The sequence below is a fragment of the Chiloscyllium plagiosum genome, unplaced genomic scaffold (assembly GCF_037043375.1).
Source record: "Chiloscyllium plagiosum isolate Xiang-an unplaced genomic scaffold, Cpla_swu_hap1 HiC_scaffold_26, whole genome shotgun sequence".
NCBI lineage: Eukaryota > Metazoa > Chordata > Chondrichthyes > Orectolobiformes > Hemiscylliidae > Chiloscyllium > Chiloscyllium plagiosum.
In genome coordinates, this window is record NW_028270164.1 from 31,479,069 (window position 1) to 31,500,706 (window position 21,638).

General features: G+C 38.6%; 1 protein-coding gene across 1 annotated transcript in view; it reads right to left on the bottom strand.

The window, feature by feature from the left end:
- Positions 1-9,181: 9,181 nt before the first annotated feature.
- Positions 9,182-21,638, bottom strand: part of cunh6orf89 (chromosome unknown C6orf89 homolog) — a 40,811-nt gene continuing 28,354 nt past the window's right edge. The window contains exons 5-7 of the mRNA XM_043716773.2: positions 19,813-19,948; positions 12,048-12,180; positions 9,182-9,973 (exon numbers count right to left, since the gene is read on the bottom strand). Of these exons, the coding sequence (XP_043572708.1) occupies positions 9,891-9,973; positions 12,048-12,180; positions 19,813-19,948 (352 nt within the window). The 3' untranslated portion in view covers positions 9,182-9,890. The remainder of the gene's footprint in view (positions 9,974-12,047; positions 12,181-19,812; positions 19,949-21,638) is intronic.

The window sequence follows — 21,638 nt, forward strand, 5'->3', positions numbered from 1 at the left end:
TGTTCATTATGTGAGGCCAAGAAAGTTAACCAACAATTCATGTATGAAACAAAAGTTGGTATGGTAGAGATCAAAAGCGCTCATCTTTGAAGAATTGAAACAAGAATTTCATGCTTAAACACCACAGAAATCTTTGCAGTGCAAAGAGATGGCGTACACAGAGAGCACGAAGAATGTTGTTGAATGTTTATTATAATCCAAAAGACTGGATGCAGTCAGATAATGAGAATAATATTAACTTGATATTACATCAGCCTTCTAATAATACCTTTTCTAATTTTCTTCAGCTTTGAACTGAAATAGAGTGAAAAATTGGGAAAACTGCACCTTTCAGATCAGTGTTTAACTCCAAGAGGTGAGAGGCAAATTGGTATAGTGGGCAGATAGGTGACAGTTTGAATTCATGCATCGCTGGACACCAGAGTGCTTCTAGGAAAACTTAACAAACAGCGAAATTCACAAGTGATCTTGAAGGAACCTGATTGGGAGAGGTCACAGCACAAAACTATTCACTTACCTGTTTATAAGTTCAGCCTTGCTGTAAATCTACAATAGTGAGTAGGTTCTTATTAATTATGTTTTATCGAGAAAGGTCTCTTAAGTCATAACAATTAAGTTAACCTGGAACAGTGTTTGTAGAAGAATAAGATGGTGCTATTTTCTGGGTCTGTAGATTGGAAGCAGCAAAAATGGCCTTTAGTAGAGTGATATGCTCTTCCTGTCAAATGTGCAAGTTTAGGGAGAGTTTGTGTGTTACTGAGAATTATATCTGCAATAAATGCCATTTGTTGAGAATCCTATCAGATCGAATGGATTGGTTGGATGGACAGTTAACGTAAATGAGGAATGTACAAGAGCGAGGGAGTGTGATGGATGGCAGTTATCGGAAGGGAGAAAAACCGCAGATACAGTCGTATAGATGGGTTAACTCCAGGAAAGGTAAGAAAGGTAGCAAGGTACAGAAGAAGTCCTCTGTGGCTATCCCCACTGCAAACAAGTATGCTGTTTTGGAAAATGTAGGGGGTGATGAATTCTCAGAAGAATGCAACATGAACAGCCAAGTTTCTGGTATCAATGCAGGCTCGAATGTAATGAGGGGTCTGTTGGATTCCAAGCAATCAATTGTGTGAGGGGACTCTCTCGTCCGAGACAGACGTTTCTGTGGCCAGCAGCGAAAAATCAGGTGTGTTGCGTCCCTGGTGCCAGGATCATGGATATCTCAGAGGGTGCAGAATAGCCTCAAGAAAGAAGAGGGTCCAGCAGGAAGTCATTGTACTCATTGGAACCAATAACATAGGAAAGGAATAGGATGAGATTCTGAAGGGAGAATATAGAAAGTTAGGCAGGAATTTAAAAAGGAAGTTCTCGAGGGTAGTAATATCTGGATTACTCCTGGTGCTACGAGCTAGTAAGGGTAGGAATAGGATAGAGCAGATGAATGCATGGCTGAGAAGCTGGCGTATGGCAGAAGGATTCACATTTTTGGATCATAGGAATCTCTTCTGAGGTCGAAATGACCTGAACAGGAAGGATGGATTGCAACTGAATTAGAAGGGGATTAACATACTGGCAGGGAGATTTGCTAGAGCTGCTTGGAAGGATTTAAACGAGTAGCATGGGTAGGAATGTGTGGTGTTTGGATGGCGGTGGACCGAGGGAGATGGTGAGGAAAGAGATCAATCTGAGGCTGGTACAGTTGAGAAAAGAAGCAAGTCAAGCAGTCAGGGCAGGCAGGGACAAGCAGAGAACAAGATAGGACTGATAAATTGAACTGCATTTATTTCAAAGCAAGAGGCCTGACAGGTAAGGCAGAAGAACTCACTGTATGGTTAGGAACATGGGACTGGGATATCATAGCAATTACATAAACATGGCTCAGGGATGGACAGGACTGGCAGCTTAACGTTCCAGATACAAATATACAGGAAGGATGGAAAGGGAGGCATGAGAGGAGAGGGAGTGTCATTTTTGATAAGGGATAGCATTACAGCTATACTAAGGGAGGTCATTCCCAGAAATACATTGAGGCAACTTATTTGGGTGGAACTGAGAAATAAAGGGATGATCACCTTATTGGGATTGTATTACCGATCCCCTAATCGTCAGCAGGAAATAAATTTGTAAGATTTCAGTTATCTGTAAGAATAATAGGGTGGTTATGGTAGAGGATTTTAACTTTCCAAACAGACTGGGAGTTCCATAGTGTTAAGGGTTTAGACAGAGAGGAATTTGTTAAGTGTGTACAAGTAAACCTTCTGATTCAGTATGTGGATGTACCTACTAGAGGTGCAAAACTCTAAACAGGAGGAAGGCTAATTTTGATGGCATGAGGCAAGAACTTTCAAAAGCTGATTGGGTACAGATGTTCGCAGGTAAAGGGATGGCTGAGAAATGGAAAGCCTTCAAAAATGAGATGAGAGTCCAGAGAAAGTATATTCATATCAGGGTGAAAGGAAAGCCTGATAGGTGTAGGGAATGCTGGATGAGTAGAGAACTTGAGGCTATGGTTCAGAAACAGAAGGAAGCATATGTCAGATATCGACAGGATAGATTGATTGAATCCTTAGAAGAGTACTTAGGGTGTGGGGGAAGATATAAAAGAGACCTAAGAGGCAACTTTTTCACGCAGAGGGTGGTTCGTGTGTGGAATGCACTGCCAGAGGAAGTGGTGGAGGTTAGTACAACTGCAATATTTAAAAGGCATCAGGATGGGTATATGAATAGGAAGGGTTTGGAGGGATATGGGCCGGATGCTGACAGATGGACTAGATTGGGTTGGGATATCTGGTCGGCATGGATGAGTTGGACCGAAAGGTCTGTTTCCGTGCTGTACATCTCTTTGACTGTGACTCTGACTGTAAAGGCAGTAGGAGTATACTTAAGAAGGAAATCAGGAGGGCAAAAAGGGGACACGAAATATCTTTGGCAAATAGGGTGAAGACGAATCCATAGGGTTTTCACAAATACATTTAAGGGCAAAAGGGTAACTAGGGAGAGAATAGGACCCTCAAAGATCAGCAAGGCAGCCTTTGTGTAGAACCGCAGGAGATGAGGGAAATACTAAATGAGTATTTTGCATCAGTGTTTACTATGGAAAAGAACATGGAATGTGGGTAAATAGATGGTGACATCTTGAAAAATGTCCATATTATAGAAGAGGAAGAGCTGGGCGTCTTGAAACACAAAGGTGAATAAATCCCCAGGGCCTGATCAGGTGTACCCCAGAACTCTGTGGGAAGCTAGGGGAGTGATTGGTGGGCCCCTTGCTGAGATATTTGTATCATCGATAGTCACAGGTGAGGGGCCGGAAGACTGGAGAGTTGGCTAACGTGGTACCACTATTTATGAAAGTGGTAAGGACAAGCCAGGGAACTAGAGACCGGTGAGCCTGATGTCAGTGATGGGCAGATTGTTGGAGGGAAATCCTGAAGGATAGGAGTTACATGCATTTGGAAAGGCAAGGTCTGATTAGAGATAGTCAACATGGCTCTCTGCATGGGAAATCATGTCTCACGAACATGATTGAGCTATTTGAAGTAACAAAGAGGATTGATGGGGGCAGAGAGGTGGACGTGATCTATACGGATTTCAGTAAGGTGTTTGACAAGGTTTCCCATGGGAGACTGGTTAGTAAAGTTAGATCTCATGGAATACAGGTAAACTAGTCACTTGGATACAGAACTGGCTCGAAGGTAGAAGACAGAGGGTGGTGATGGAGGGTTGCTCTTCAGACTGGAGGCCTGTGACCAGTGGAGTGCCACAAGGATTGGTGCTAGGTCCACAATTTTCGTCATTTATATAAAATGATTTGGATATGAACGCTGGAGGTATAGTTAGCAAGTTTGCAATTAATACCAAACTTGGAGGTGTCACGGACAGCGAAGGAGATTACCTCAGATTACAACAGGATCTTATTGAGTTGAGGAGTGGTAGATTGAATTTAATTTAGATAAATGCAAAGTGTTGTATTTTGGGAAAGCAAATTTTAGCAGTACTTAAGGGTTAGGTCCTAGGAAGTATTGCTGAACAGAGACCTTGGAGTGCAGGTCCATTGTTCCTTGAAAGTAGAGTCACAGGTGGATAGGATAGTGAAGGGGACATTTGGTATGCTTTCCTTTATCGGTCAACGTATTGCGTACAGGAGTTGGGAGGTCATGTTGTGGCTGTACAGGACATTGGTTAGGACACTTGAAATATTGCATGCAATTCTGGTCTCCTTCCTATTAGAAGGATGTTGAGAAACGTGAAATGATTCAAAGAATATTTAAAAGGACATTGCCAGGGTTGGAGGATCTTACCTATAGGGAGAGGTTGAACAGGTTGGGGCTGTTTTCCCTGGAGCGGAGTCCGAGGGTCGACCTCATAGAGGTTTATAAAATCATGAGGGGCATGGATAGGATGAACGGACAAGGTCTTTTCCCTGGGGTAGAGGAGTGCAGAACTAGAGGGCATAGGTTTAGGGTGAGAGGGGAAAGATATAAAAGAGACCTAAGGGGCAACGTTTTCATGCAGAGGGCGATGCATGTATGGAATGAGCTGCCAGAAGGTGCGAAGGCTGGTACAATTGCGACATTTAAAAGGCATCTGGATGGGTATATGAATAGGAAAGGTTTAGAGGGATATAGGCTGGGTGCTGGCAAGTGGGACTAGATTGGGTTGGGATATCTGGTCAGCATGGACGAGTTAGACCGAAGGATCTGTTTCTGTGCTGTACACTATGACTATGACAGATTAGTCTGAATGCAGAGCTGTGAGGTGATGCATTTTGGTAGGCAAAGCATGGTAGGACAATATAAAATAAGCACAATTCAAATGTGCAAAGTACCTAAGTATATTTGTGCACAGATCATTGCAAGTGGCAGGACAGGTAGAAAGGGCAGTAAGCAAAACATACAGAATTCTCAGCTTTATTAATCTAGGCAGAATGCACAAGATCAAGGAGGTGATATTGAACTTGTTTAAGACATGTTAGACTTCAGCTGGAGTGCAGGGTATCAGAGCATCACATCATAAGTAGGATATGAACAAATTGGAGAAAATGTAGTGGTTCGCAACAGTGGTTCGCAAGAACGGTTCAAGGTATGAGGCATTCTAGTTATGAAGATAATTGAAGAAGTTGGGACTGTTCTCCTTGGAGAGATGACTAAGAGATTTAAAGAGGTTTTCAAAATCACGAGTGAGATAGGTAGAGTAGAAGAGGAAAAGCCATCCCTGCTCTTAAAACAAACAAGAAGCCATAGATTTAAAGTGATCTTCCAAAGCAACAAAGGAAAAATGAGGAAAGACATTTTCATTCTTTCAGTAGCACGAATGGGTATGAAGTTCACTGCTTAGAAGTGTGGTAGAGGCAGGTTCAATTCAAGGATGAGAGGAGTGGATGGTTATTTGGATGAAAATAATATGCAAGTGTACAGCAGAAAAGCAGAAGATTAGCTTTAGGTAATGACTATTATTCTGAATTTTGTATTTGCTTATATTTCTAATTTATTACTTCTTTTATTTTAGAAGATTGGCTATTGCCGAATTTATTTTTAATTCTTTTTTCTAGAATTTATGCTCAATCAGTACCTAGGTACCTTTGTACCTCAGCAGAACACCATCAGCAGCAACTTGTAAACTTCTCATTGTACCCATGAGAGTTTCTGAGGCAATAAAGCCAATTCAATGTTCATTTAACCAACTAGTGCAGGCACAAGGGGAAAAATTGCTTCCTTCTGCACTGTAACCCTCCTGTGATTCTAAATTGAAGAGGAGTTTTAGTGCTAATAAACTTTAAACAAATGCCACGTCCTGAGGTGTGCTAGTGCTGTGGTGGGAATTTAAGGTAATTTAGTTTAGCTGGGGAATTAATTAATTTGGCGGGGGATAAGAAACAGATTGAAGCGACACTCGTGGATAGCACACAGACAAATGCTGAGAGCAGCCACAGCATAAGATATTAATTAGTCACAACCAGAATACGTGTGCAGTTCTGGTCACCACAGTAAGAAAGAATGCAATAGTGGGATGCAAAGGAAATTAACCAGGATGTTGCCTGGGCTAGAGCATATCAGCTAAGAGAGACTATATGGGACGGAGTAGTTTTTCTTCAAGCAGAGGTGGCTGAGGGGGAACCTAACTGAGATGCACAAAATTGAGGGCATAGACGAGTTAAATAGGATTAAACATTTCCCCTTTGTAGAGAGATCAATACTTTATATATATGATCTGGTTAAAGGGCAGGAGGTTTAGAGAAGATTTAAGGAAGAATTTTTCATCTAGAGGGTTATGGGTATCTGGAACTCTCTGTCTGAAAGAGAGAGAGAGAGGCAGGAACCAACACAACATTGAAGATGTATTTAGATGATCTCCCGAAGTGCCACAGCATTCAAGACTACTGGCTAACTGTTGGAAAATAAAACCAAGTAGATAGGTGCTTGATGACTGGCATCAACAAGATGCTGTAAAACTCCAAGATTCTAACATAAGAAATAGAAGGAGTAAGCCATTCTGCCTCTCAAGCCTGACATGCCATTCAATAAGTCACAGAACTTAACTCTTTTGTGCAAGCTCACCATAGCACTCAACTCCCAAAATATTTCAAAAATCTACCTCTACCATTTTAAATACTTTCTAGTGTCCAAAGCTCTGAAGTAGAGAATTCCAGACATTAAAACCCCCCAGACATTCCTTTATATTTCAATTTTAAATTGGTCTCTTATACTGTAACTATGTCCTCTAGTTCAAGACTGTCAACATCTTGTCAACATGTACTGTCAAGCTCCCTCAGAAACTTGTTTTGAGAAGATTCTCATTCTTCTGAATTCTGATGAATAAAGGCCTTATCTGTTTTGCCAAGTCAACTCCTTCATCCCAGCAATCAACCGAGTTCATCTCTTTTGAACCGTCTCCAAAGCGACTGCATCCTTCCTGACGTTTTGGGATTAAAAACTGTATACTACTATAGTTACAGCTACACCAACACACCAACATATAGTTGTAACAAAACTTACCTATTTTTAAAATCCAACCCAAATAACAAAGGCCAAAATTTTATTTGCCACCTTAGTTACTTACTGTTAAGTGCATGCCATCATTGTGGTTCATTCACAAGAACACTGATCCCTGTGCTGCACTTTTTTTGAAGTCTCTTCATTTAAATGGCCTTTCAATTCTTCCTATCAAACTGCAATATCTCACATTTTCCAACAATAAACTCTGTTTGCTGTGTTTTTGCCCATTCACAATCCGTCTACATCCATTCCTTATGTCATCATCGCAAAAAGCCCCCTAGCCTATTTTACATCACTAGCATATCTAGATAGGTTATTGTGCCCCTTCCTCCAAGTCATTAATATGCATGGTAAATAACTGATCCCCAGGATAGTCCTTGCGACTCTCCACAAATTATGCCTTCCCAGCCTGAAAAAGACACGTCTGTTGACTTTTGTCTTGTGTTAACCAATCCTTAATCCACAGCTAATTCATTATTCCCAAACTTGAGAGCTCCAATCTTACGCAATTACCTTTTATGTTGCACATTCTGAAAATCCAAATACCCTTATATCAACTCTGCCTATCACATGTTCGAAGAACTTTTGCAAAGTTGTCAAATGATTTCCATTTCACAAAACCATGTGACTGTTCAATTCCATTAAGCTTTTCTAAATGTCCTACTCTTTCGTTATTTTTTATTAAGTGACACTAGCATTTTCCCAATTACAGATGATAACTGGGCTTAAATTTCCTATTTTTTGTCTCCCTCTCAACTTTAACAGGGATGACTGAATAGGAGTTTTCCAATTTGTTGGAACCCATCCAAAATCCAGTGATCTCTGCAATATTTCAACCAAAATCTCCACTATCTCTGTAGCCACTTCCTTTAAAAGCCTTACTTGCAAATGTTCCTGTCCTAGTCTGACGAGTTTGTCAAAATAAGGAAAAAAAGATCATTAAGGGTTTTGTCAATTTATATTCATTGAAGGGGGAAAGAAAACAAGTTAAACCTGCTGAGAATAATTACCATTTAACTTTCTTTCAAGACATGACCTACTATAACAAAGAAGAGCAGGAAGGAAGATCAGTGAATAGGCTAATGAGACAAGGGAGACCATTCATGGACAGAGAGAGAATGACAGTCATTGGTACAGCAGCATCACCTCTCTGGGGAGGTGAACAAAAATGGGCGGAAATCAAAATGTTCAATGTCTGCAGTGTTTCATCTTGATCCAGCAAAAGTATACAGCAAGTTTCAATAAAAATAATTTATTTAAAATGTCAGATAATTGGTCACTGCATCTGATGCAAGATCTTTAAGCCAACAATTCAGATACAACTGTTTATCAGTAACGAATTAAGCTAATTTTAACAGCATAAGACAAATAAAAGCCATTTTGAAATTGCTTTGCTTCTAAATTTATGGCAAGTAATTAAAATGCTGGCATCCAGTCCAGGCAATTTCACCCCCCTTTTATAGAAAGTGGGAAAATGTCACTAGGGCAAAATATTGAGATTTATTGAACTTTAAAACATTTATAACATGGGCTAAGCACAAGCCAAAATGGATTTTAAACCATTCTACATGGTAAACAGTTAGGAAAAATAATAATGCACAAGTATTGTATTAATTTCCATAAAGCAAACACTTTTGAGCATCCATTTTGTTTCCTCACTTACCTACCAAAAGAGAAATAATCAAACATCAAGTATTTAGAATCAAACAAATACTCAAAGTTTATCCACATCATCTTAAAAATGCTACCAAGATTCAAGCTGATTTCAGTGCCATTCCCAGATTTGGCTTCTCATGATTTTTTGACAATTTAAAACATTGATAAGTGACCCATTTCCTGTTCAATTATGCACACAAATGAACAACTTATCTGGTATTGTTGTCGTAATGTAGTATCCATTAGAAGCAACTTGTAGACTACTGCATGTATGACTGGTGCAGCATTTGCATTATTTTCAGATTTCTTCTACATAATTATAAAGGAAATTTTAATTATTTCTGTTCTCATCCATACCTACGATGCTGAAAATTAAAGGACATAATTGCATTTGGATTTTTTTTCTTTAATTTGAACAAAACACTATGCTGCTTGGACATCATATGTAAATTACCTTTCGACTCAAATGTTCATTTATCAAAAAACTCAAAAGCAACATAGTTCAATGATTTCTTACATTTACACATATACAAATATATTTTATATATATTTATATGTATATATACAAAGCAAAACTTTACAAAGTTGTTTTGAAACTATGTACATGGTGAGGATACATTAAAATTATTGCCAGTTCTCCAAAACCACCATATTTATACACAAATATTATTTAAACATCATATAACTTAATTTAAAAAAACACAAAATATAAACCATGCCTTAAGCAAAATGAGTACTCTACCATTATTTTCTTTTAGTGGGGGAATATTTGCCACCTATTCCCCTAAATTGTCTCATGCTTCAGTTCATTCTTTGAAATGATTAACTTCTGTTTATGTAATTAGTAGTCATTTCTCCCTGAAAACATTAATAATTTATTCTGCATCATCAGTTAGCAGAGACAGTAAACAATCAGAAATTTAAGTTGATGCAGACTTTGCTTTCAAAATATTTAACATTTTCTCAACTAACTTATCATTACATGCAGCCAGTTCTGGAATTCTGAAAAGCTATTTTGGACTCATTCAGAAATTTCCCATGTGCAAACGACACTTTGGATTGTTGTGCAATATTGCCAACATAGATCAGCCAGAGTGTAATCTAGCAGTAAAAATTAAAACATATTTTGGAATGTAGATCTGTCCATTGACATGCATTCAAATAACAGTTCTAAACTGGATAAATATTGAGTATTTGCACACAACCAAAACATTCAGTTGACGGCACTAGGAACATCCTCAGTTAGATGGATCCAACACAAATAACGACTGTTTGTTCTCCAGTTGGTAAAATGGTCATCCGCCAATAATTTGAATTGGCATAAACTGTATTTGATGAAAAGCAAATAATTACAATTCATACAAAGATAATCACAAATAGCTTGATCAGGATATTGGAAGTGCTACCAGATGGAGTAGCTGCAGTTAAGTACATGAGAGAGAAAAAAGCCAAGGAAATGCTGAACGGGTATGAAGAAACAATGCAGGAGGATACTATTGTGGATATTCTCGGCAACCTGCTCTTGTGTGCACAGCTTACATTTTATTTTGAGAATGTGAAAAACAAAAACATACTCTCCTGCTTAACATGAAATAGATTATGCCAAACAGAACAGCATCTCACATTTCAATGCTTTCACATTATGGCTTTAAAACATTAAGTAGGAAACAAATATTTACCTGGGATACAATATTTTTCCTCTCAATAAGGCATATCACAGGTCTTTTTGTCAAGGAATTTAGACAATCAAACAGCAATATGCACAGGATTGTAACACAAAATATAGCTTTAGAAAGTTTGTATTTATTTCTAAGTCCTATAATAATAACAACTGGTAAGGATGTGAAGAGCCAAATCAGCTTATCAAAATTCCTCCATCCACTGGACTTATGTTTTATTTTTGTCTCAATTGTAAATGCTCATGAATTCACTTGTAAATCAGGTGAGACTTAGACCCAAATTACCATTCTACTCTTACTGCTTTGCATTATGATTGGGATCTGCATTTCTAGCCAACAATTCTAATCCTTTATTTCTTCAGAAATGTAAGGTGTACCTGAACTCCCAAGTTTTCCTGTGATGCAGGACATTCAGGAAAAATCAAACCACACTCCTTTTTGCACAGCTAATGCTGTATCCTATGCATGAAGTGTTCAACTGCAGAGCCAGCCACTTTGACATCTCCTGTGTTAGTGAAGTATGTAGCTAAGTGTGGGGTTAGGGTGCCAAGTACATAACGGTCAGGGGGTGTCAGATCCAGTGGTTCAAGCTAGTAGCATGGGGGTGGGGAGTGTCAAGTCTGGGCAGGTGAGATCATGTTGAGCTCAGTGAGTTAGCATGTCTGGTTGTCAGGAGTCCAAAGGGTGCAAGAGGTTGGAGAGAGAATTTTTTTGGAGGTACTGATGAGTAGTGAATTGGGGCTGGGTCAGTTTGACAGTTATGCCAGGCTTTTAAACCATCTAACTTTTCCTTAGTAATTATTATTTTCTAAATTCTCCATCTTTAGTGGATTCCTTCAGAGGGCAATATCTGTGATTCCACAACTCCAGCCTGCGCTGCTCCAATATCTACAGAACCAACAGAATATCTTGGCCCAGTAATCTGATAATTCAACAACACTCACTGCAAGATTCTGTAATCTGGGCATTACAATGCCCCCTGCTGATTTTCTGATGAATTTCTGCAACTTGATCCCATCTAAGACAGTTAAACCCACTGTTATCATATAGTGCACGATAATCATGAGTCCAAAGATGGAAATCCTGCTTCTGCTGCATTTTCCCATCATTTGCATAGTTTGAATTTTGGATATGTGGCCACCTGTAAAGCCTAGGTACTCAGAATTCACCCATTGATAAGGAGGCAGGAGGCAAAAACACAATTTTGAAAAATGCACTCCCAAGTGCAGCTGTGTTCAGTCCCATTATAAGGAAGTGCAAAATATTTAGGCAGAAAAATTGTTTTCTTTTTAACATAGGCAGCTGCCAACCATCTGTTTCTCCAACTGTGCTACGCCCCTGAGACTTGCTGCAGCAGCACTCTATTCCCATACTGGTGCAAAATGGAATGAGACTGGAACAATAAATCGTCAGAGAAAGCATAGATTTCTGTGCTGAAGGTGCACCCCAATAAAGTTGTCATGCAGAGCGGGAGTGCAAAAAGGTTAGCTAGTATCTCCATTGGCACTACATGCAACCAAAGAATCAAAAACAAATGGGAACAAAATTATTTAAATTAAAAATATTTAAAGTAGATAACATATTGAAAATGTTTTCAAGAGGGATAGCTTTTAAACAATTATTGATTTTCGACCTGCAGCATGAGAGCTGGAAAAACAGTAAAGATATTCTGTCCTTTATCATTGAATGAACAAAAAGTGAAGTAAATTTGATTACATACCAATATCTCCTTCTTCAAGCAGAACTAAAAATGAACCACACTGTTCCGCACATTTCTCAGAGGCATTAATATGGAGTTTCAGATTACCTCCACCTACAAACAGCCAGCTGTGTCCAACTTGAAGCTGGTGGGACTAGAACAGAATAAAGGGGGAAATAAAATCCATAATAGTGTTGAAACTTTTGTAGATCTTTCTTAATGAAATCAGCTTTGATTCAGTTACTTTAATTCTCTAAAGTAGGTAATTCCTTGAAACAAATTGCGTCTAGATTTGAGAGATAGAACACACATTAAAAAGAATCTTAACTTTTTTGAACCTGCATCGCTCAAGGCGCCAATTGACTTTTATCACAGTCTTTCATCATGACCTCTCTCTGATGAGCTATTGAAATTAGGAAGCTACAAAAATTTCAATATTGTTTGGCATCTATCTCACAAATCTAGACTATCTGTACTTTAAAATTTAACTTCAGATTGACTTGGAATTTTTATTTCCAAAGTGTAACTGATACATTAAAATTTATAATAAACTTGCTTGGGTCAACTTATGAGAAAATTCTACTAAGAATCTAATAGGAATACTCCAACCTAAAGCCAGCCATAAAACAGAAGCAACGTAAGCAATCAGAGCCTGAAGGAAGTTTTGACTAATACCACATTGCTTGTTTTATACATGAAAACTAAACTGAAGATTTGAAACTATCAAGTCGTCCCTCCAGCACATCAAGCACCTGTTTCACAAAATCCAGTAATGAATGCTTTTCAACTTTTAATAGAACTTATTCATAGAACAATACAGCGCAGTACAGGCCATTCAGCCCTCGATGTAAGGCCAACAATCTAAAGCCCATCCAACCCACATTATTCCATTATCATTCATATGTCTATCCAATGACTATTTAAATGCCCTTTATGTCGGCGAGTCCATTACTGTTGCAGGCAGAGCATTCCACACCCTTACTACTGAGTAAAGAACCCACCCTCTGACATCTGTCCTATATCTATTACCCTTCGATTTAAAGCTATGCCCCCTCATGCTAGCCATCACCATCCGAGGAAAAAGGCTCGCACTGTCCACCCTATCCAATCCTATGATTATCCTGTATGATTCTATTAAGTCACCTCTCAAACGTCTTCTCTCTAAAGAAAACAGCCTCAAGTCCCTCAGCTTTTCCTCATAAGACCTTTCTGCCCCTCCAGGCAACACCCTAGTAAATCTCCTCTGCACCCTTCCCAATGCTTCCACATCCTTCCTATCATGCAGCGACCAGAACTGTATGCACTAATCCAAGTGCAGCTGCACCATGACTCCATGGCTCCAAAACTCAATCCCTCTACCAATAAAAGGTAACACACTGTACGCCTTCTCAACAACCCTATCAACCTGAGTTGCAACTTTCAGGAATCTATGCACACGGACACAGATCTCTCTGCTCATCCACACTACCAAGAATCTTACCATTAGCCCACTACGCTGTATTCCTGTTACTCCTTTCAAAGTGAATCACCTCACACTTTTCCGTATTAAATTCCATTTGCCACCTCTGAGCCCAGCTCTGCAGCTGATCGATATCCCCCTGTAACCTGCAACATCCTTCTGCACTGTCCACAACTCCACCGACTTTAGTGTCATCCAAATTTACTAACCCATCCTTCTATGCCCTCATCCAAGTCGTTTATAAAAATGACACTTATTCATGTGCTGCAAAAATGCATTGCAAGGTCCAGAAAACAATCTAATTGAAGGAAAATAAAACATGAGAAATACGAACTGAAGTTTAGACTGACATAAATGCAGGAATCGCCTGACCTATATTAACATTACACAGCAGTGGAGCTACTTTAACGGGCAGGGCAAGTTCCAAGGATACAGGAAATTCAAGCCTTATCAAAAGAAACTGCTTCTGTTTTGTACAAGTCTTCAAGAAATTCCAGGCATTTCCCTCTGGTTTCCTCCACAGTCCAAAGATGTGCAGGTTAGGTGGATTGGCCATGCTAAACTGCCCTTTAGTGTCCAGGGATGTGCAAGTTAGATGCATTAGCCATGGTTAAAATGCTGGGTTACGGGCATGGAATGGAGTATGGGGTGGGACGAGGGTTGGTGCAAACTCAATGGGTTGAACTGTCTGTATCTGCTCTGTAGGAATTTTATGATTCGGTTTTGAGAGAGGAGTGAAGGGAAAACATTGGTGAAAGCAGTATGCATCATTCTAGAATTTGCTCATTTCAAATGGTTACCTTATTTTTGTGAAAACAAGATGAGTAAAATGCAACAAAGTGCACACTGAACACACCAAGGGAACTAGCCTTCAGAGTGTTGTGAACTCTCAATCTCCACTCCCCAACTTCAATTTGTCTCTTTTATCACATAGACATTTAAAGCTTACACAAAATATCAGCTTTCAGAGTGCTCTGCATCTCCATTTCGGCAGTTTTTAAGTTATATCTCAGTATGTAGTACTGAATAACTTCATTGATTTTCTTAAATTATTTTAATGAAACACAAATTTGAAGAGAAAGATAATTGAATGCTTTTGTTGCTGTTTTTATTACTAGAAAGTGTCTGGTTCATGGAATCAAGATTTTCTTTCAAATTAACTATATACAAACCAGTACCGTAAATACTTTTCTTGCATAAAGATTGGTAGGCCTGATTACAAAACTGGCTCAAAAATAAAGCTTGCAGGATTTGTATTAGAAAATGTGATTATATTTACTTGCTCAGAAAATAATTCCAATCCATTGTTAAGGTGTTGGAAAAGGCCACAATTCAGCTCCTTGAGTTCATTCTGCCAATCAATCAGTTAGATTATGATGGCTGTCTATCTCAACACCATTTATCTGCCTTTCCCCTCTATTTCTAATCCTTATCTAACAATTATTACGCTCAATCTCAAAATATTTCATTCAAGCCAATATCCACTCTCTGTTTGATATAAGTGGTTCTTCAGCTCATTTCTAAATAGCCAGCCACTAACTGTCTTGTTCTGTAATCCTTCATGTCTCTCAGTATTTACTTGAATAAATCTCTTTAAACATGTGGATTAGATTACTGTCATCCTTCCTTTTTCAGGGAACTGCATGCCAAATTTGTTCCAGACTAATTTTGATGAACTTGCACAGCAACTGTCCCAAAGCAGACATATACTTCCTGAATCAAGCAGCCAAAACTGAACAGAACACTCCAGATGGGGTCTAAGGCTCTATTGAAGTGAAGCATTTCCTTCTCCACTTCATTTCAGCCTTCACAGCAACATTCCAATAGTCCACTGTACATGGACACCCAAATCCCTTTGTTTCTCTACCATTTTTAGTCTTTCACTATTCTGACAATATATTGACTTAACATTCTTGGGTGCAAAATGATGATTCCACACCAAGCTCCATCAGCCAATTTTTCCCAAACACAATCTGTGTACCCTGCCTCATAACTTACTGCTCCGACCTACACAATTCACCAGGCCTCCTAATATGCTGTCATCGCCAAGCTTGGTTAGAGAACAAGTAATGGCGAAAAGTTGAAACCTTGGTACTGATCCCTGGGAAAACATCATCTATCACATCTGACCAGATTACGTTCTCTATATCCTAATACTGCTGAAACATTTTACTTTTAACTTCTACATCCCTTGAAATATTATTTTACTTTTTGTTGTATTTTCTCTTACTTTATTTGCATCCCTTTGCAGTATTCTCTTACACTTCTAGTGGATTGGATTTTCAAATTTAAAAGACTTCTGCAGGATTAGTAGGGAAACTAACATGTTGTTATAATCACGCAAGTTTATTCACAGATTCATGAAATATAATATTCTGCATAAGTGTAGTCAATGCAAACCTTGGTACTACAACATCAAACAACTTTACTTAGCTTCATTTGACAAAGCAATGCAACACAGGCCTGCAAAGAGAGAGAAGACAATACCTTAAGATTACATCTGTAAGGTTGAGGGGTCGCTGTATAGATTGTGTGTAGCTAAGGTCCAGGCTTACAAGGCTGAAGACGACAGAGACAGCATACACCTAACTCATTAATCCTTATTAAAAAACCGTAACTGCAGCTCTGACCTTGTAATGGTGGGTTTAATTTGTTAAAGTGTAACTTCTATTAGTTAAGTTTGTAACAATGTGTTTAAGTTTGCAATTAGGTATTTTCTCTAATAGTATTTTCTGATCTTCTGTATTAGTTTCATCTTTAAAGAAAAGGATAAAAACTGTCTCCAAGCATTCAAACAAAACAGAAATGAAACCAATTACAGCTGATGATCTAAGGAAAAGAAATGGTCAGTGATAATGATTAAAACATGAGCTCAACGATATTGATTTTTGGGTTCTTGATGTAAGTGCCTCTCTTTCTCTATAACAAAGTAAGGAACATTTCACACTACCCTCTTATCTTAGCAGCAAAGGTCATAAAGTGACAATAACAAAACTTTGTGAAAAAGATCGATCCAACAATAAATGACAACTTATAGAGTCATAGAGATGTACAGCAGGGAAACAGACCCTTCGGTCCAACCCATCCATGCTGACCAGATATCCCAACCCAATCTAGTCCCACCTGCAAGCACCCGGCCCATAACCCTCCAAACCCTTCCTATTCATATGCCCATCCAAATGCCTCTTAAATGTTGCAATAGTACCAGCCTTCACCACTTCCTTTGGCAGCTCATTCCATACACGTACCACCCTCTGCGTGAAAAGGTTGCCCCTTAGATCTCTTATATCTTTCCCCTCTCATCCTAAACCTATGCCCTCTAGTTCTGTACTCCCCGATTCCAGGGAAAAGACTTTGCCTATTTATCCTATCCATGCCCCTCATAATTTTGTAAACCACTATAAGGTCACCCCTTAGTCTCCGACGCTCCAGGGAAAACAGCCCCAGCCTGTTCAGCCTCTCCCTATAGCTCAAATCCTCCAATCCTGGCAACATCCTTGTAAATCTTTTCTGAACCCTTTCAAGTTTCACAAAATCTTTCCAATAGGAAGGGGACCAGAATTGCATGCAATATTCCAACAGTGGCCTAACCAATGTCCTGTACAGCCGCAACATGACCTCTCAACTCCTGTACTCAATATTCTGACCAATAAAGGAAAGCATACCAAACACCTTCTTCACTATCCTGTCTACCTGCAACTCCACTTTCAAGGAGCTATGAACCTGCACTCCAAGGTCTCTTTGTTCAGCAACATTCCCTAGGACCTTACCATTAAGTGTATAAGTCCTGCTAAGATTTGCTTTCCCAAAATACAGCACCCCGCATTTATATGAATTAAACTCCATCTGCCACTTCTCAGCCCATTGGCCCATCTGGTCCAGATCCTGTTGTAATCTGAGGTAACCCTCTTCGCTGTCCACTACACCTCCAATTTTGGTGTCATCTGCAAACTTACTAACTGTACCTCTTATGCTCGCATCTAAATCATTTATGTAAATGACAAAAAGTAGAGGACCCAGCACCGATCCTTGTGGTACTCCACTGGTCACAGGTCTCCAGTCTGAAAAACAACACTCCACCACCACCCTCTGTCTTCTACCTTTGAACTAGTTCTGTATCCAAATGGCTAGTTCTCCCTGTATTCCATGAGATCTAACCTTGTTAATCCGTCTCCCATAGGGAACCTTGTTGAACGCCTTATAGATCACATTGACTGCTCTGCCCTCATCAATCCTCTTTGTTACTTCTTCAAAAAACTCAATCAAGTTTATAAGACATGGTTTCCCATGTTGACTATTCCTAATCAGTCCTTGCCGTTCCAAATACATGTACATTCTGTCCCTCAGGATTCCCTCCAACAACTTGCTCACCAGTCCATAGTCCCCTGGCTTGTCTTTACTGCCCTTCTTAAACAGTGGCACCACGTTTGCCAACCTCCAGTCTTCCGGCACTTCACCTGTGACTATCGATGATACAAATATCTCAGCAAGAGGCCCAGCAATCACTTCTCTGGCTTCCCACAGAGTTCTCGGGTACACCTGATCAGGTCCTGGGGATCTATCCGCCTTTAACCATTTCAAGACATCCAGCACTTCCTCCTCTGTAATCTGACATTTTGCAAGATGTCTATTTCCCTACAGTCTATATCTTCCATATCCTTTCCCACAGTAAATACTGATGCAAAATATTCATTTAGTATCTCCCCCATTTTCTGTGGCTCCACACAAAGACTGCCTTATTGATCTTTGAGGGGCCCTATTCTCTCTCTAGTTACCCTTTTGTCCTTAATATATTTGTAAAATCCCTTTGGATTCTCCCTAATTCTACTTGCCAAGCTATCTCGTATCCCCTTTTTGCCCTCCTGATTTCCTTCTGAAGTATACTCCTACTTTCTTTATACTCTAAGGATTCACTCGATCTATCCTGTCTATACCTGAGATATGCTTCCTTCTTTTTCTTAACCAAACCCTCAATTTCTTTAGTCATCCAGCATTCCTTATACCTACCAGCCTTTCCTTTCACCCGAACAGGAATATACCTTCTCTTAAAGAACCACTGAAAAAATAGTGGGAGGTGTAATCAGACAATTTTCACTAAGAGCCAATTAAGAAACTGATCATGTGTCCCCTCAACCAATAAACCTAGCCTAGGCCAGTCAGAATGTAATGTTGTGGGTGTAGCATCTACAGAGTTAATAAGCAACAGCTTTCAGTGACCAAGACATGCAAGAATTTGGAAGCAGGAGTATTTCAAATCAGAAAAGTTCCTTGAGGCATTGGAGAAAAACCAAAGACAGGCGTTGTTGTGCCCTAAACTGAACCAGAAAACAAGAGCTCTACTACCCCCATAAAACCATTACTATGTTTTAATAGATACTACTTATAACCTACGTTTCCTGCATTAATGCAGGAGACTGTCGTCTGTTGCCTTCTTGGTTGAAATCTCAAATGAACAAACTAATGGGTTTAAATTATAAAGACTTCCAAAACTATATTTTGTATGTCCTCTCTGATATAGTTTCTTACATAATTTGTTGGCTTAATTATACAAATGGCACTTTTGCCACTGAGGAATGCTCTGTTATTGTACTGTTTCGAATACATTTGTTATTTCCCACCTTTTGTTTGAGGCATACACATTGGCAGTACACTACTGCAATCAATTGCATTCTATTCCCTTTAAAGCTTTTCATTCATTCCTTCAAGGGATGCTGGTGAGTCTAGCATTTATGGCTCACACTGAATTATTGCCCTTGAACAGAATGGCTTGCTAGACTAGTTCAGAAGGTAGTTAGAATGGGTCTGGAAAGAGGGCATAAATGAATCAGATTTTTACAGCTATGATGATTGTCATGGGGATGATTACCGAGATGAACTTTATATTTCAGATGTATCATTTAAATTCAAATTCCACCAGCTGCTCTGCTGAGATTTAATCCCATGTCCCCAGATCATCAGTCTGGGTCTCTCAATTATTTATCCAGTGAGTGACATTAGCACTAAGTCACCATCTTTCCACCTCTTAGTTAAATTTTCAACATTGGTTTGCGTCTCCCCTTTCACTCTCTCAACAGAATATCAAATTCATTCACAATATGCTTGCAAGGCTGACGAAAGTATTAATGACCCATAGAAATGCATTATAGAAGTAAACATTAAACTGAAAAGTTTCTTCGTAGGTGGAGAAGACTGGTATCTGCTGTTCCAATATTATAAATCATAAATGTTTCAAGTAGTTGACTAATGAGGGACAGACGATTAAATAAGTTTGATTCAGTGTGCATTGTTCAATCACAAAGCACAATTGCCTGATTTGATTTTCCTTACCAGAAGTTGGAATGGAGAACCACGACTGGGTGCTATTATACACTTCTTCAGGGATACCTTACTTTCAAAAGGTAGCATGCTTGAATTTGGAAAAAGCATTCGAAGAATATGCATCCCATTTATACGTTGCTTTTTCCTGATTATTATGAAACAAAACAAACATATGTTTGCAACTGCTCATATTACAGAATTTTAGATCTAATTACTATTTATTTTTCTATAAAAACAATTCAAGTGCAAAGAACAAAATTAGGAATAAGTACTTTAATCAATTACCAGTTATAATTTAGAGGTGTCCAATAGGTAGATGCTATCTAAAGTCAAAGATATTTTACAGCGAAATTATACACTCAAGGACACATGATGCTTTGAAAACTCATGGTTTCACAACACAAATATGATTTATACTTCTCCACCAATTATTTTGTAACAGGAGTTCACACTTTGAGTCATTCCATGGAATTTTAATAGAAAATGGGATATCCTAAGACCAGATCTAACACCAAAATGTTTGCTAGTGAGGTAGAATGAACCTTTTTAGACAGAGGAGGGATTGAACAAAATTAACTTTTTTTAAACTGAATTTCATGATTCCAATACATAATTGTTGTGCAAAAATGGTGAAGTTCACAACAAATACAGAATGCTAGAGAAACTCCAAGTCTGGCAGAATCTGCAGAAAGTACTCATTACTCATTTGGTGCTTGATTCAGACCTCCAGCACTTGCAGTATTGTGCTTTTGTATGGTGAAGCTTGCAACATAATGAAAAATTCAGTCCATCAATTAGCATGGCTTTTGAGCAATCATTAATGATTCATATTACGAAGAATGGGGAATTGCAAGCTAACAGAATGCAACAAAGTTTGGTCAGGGATTTATTTACATCTTTTAACTGGCAAGGAATGTAAGCAATCATAGACTCTCTGCTTTCAGCATTTTTAGATGTGAAAAATATCAGTCTTTTTTCTGTATTTTCTGAATTTACATTTAAAATTCAAACAATTGACGTTTTAAGTTGTGCAATGATTTACCTGTTCTATATTTACTGTCACACAGAAACCTAGCTTATTAACAAAAACAATATAAATGTTACTTTAAAAACTCATTAAATGTCACCTGACTTACTTTAAATATTTTAAAGCAGAAAGAAGCATTCTACAATTTGCTTAGCTTTAATATTCCTGATATGTGGTGAAAATTCTGCAACTCCACCTGCTCAGAATCCATCACCATATTTGCTTTGTCAGTCAACTTCAACTGGTCTGGAGCAAAAATATCCAAGTGACATTCAGGCCCTCTGAGACAAGTCTGCAGATTCATGTAAAAACTTTAAAGATACAACAGCCAATTCAAAGTCAGTAGATTTCTGGGGAAATTTTTTAAAAGTTGATTCAAATTTTAATTTTGAACATAAATATCTGTTACTGACAATAAAATAGCATGGAAAGAAAAATCAAAATTGCTAATTTTACTATGAATATAGCAGGGTGGCAATTGCTAATTATCACATGGACAATTTCAAAATTAGTGACAAAAGTGAATTATCATGAAAACAAGTAAAAATATATCTATAGCATGGTTAAACAAAATTAATAAATACTGTTCTACCAATTTTGTCTTGTTCAACACATTATTTATAGTTTTTATCATCAACAGATTCCCTGTTGAAAGGTCGAGTTGCCAATTAACTAAAGGTTAATCATCTCAAAAGTCTGTTTTGAGGATCAAATAAAATCACACACTCAATTTGACCATTTTCATTTGCGGATTCACTCAATTACAACGATTGTATCGAGGCAGATTATAGAATATATACTGGGACGG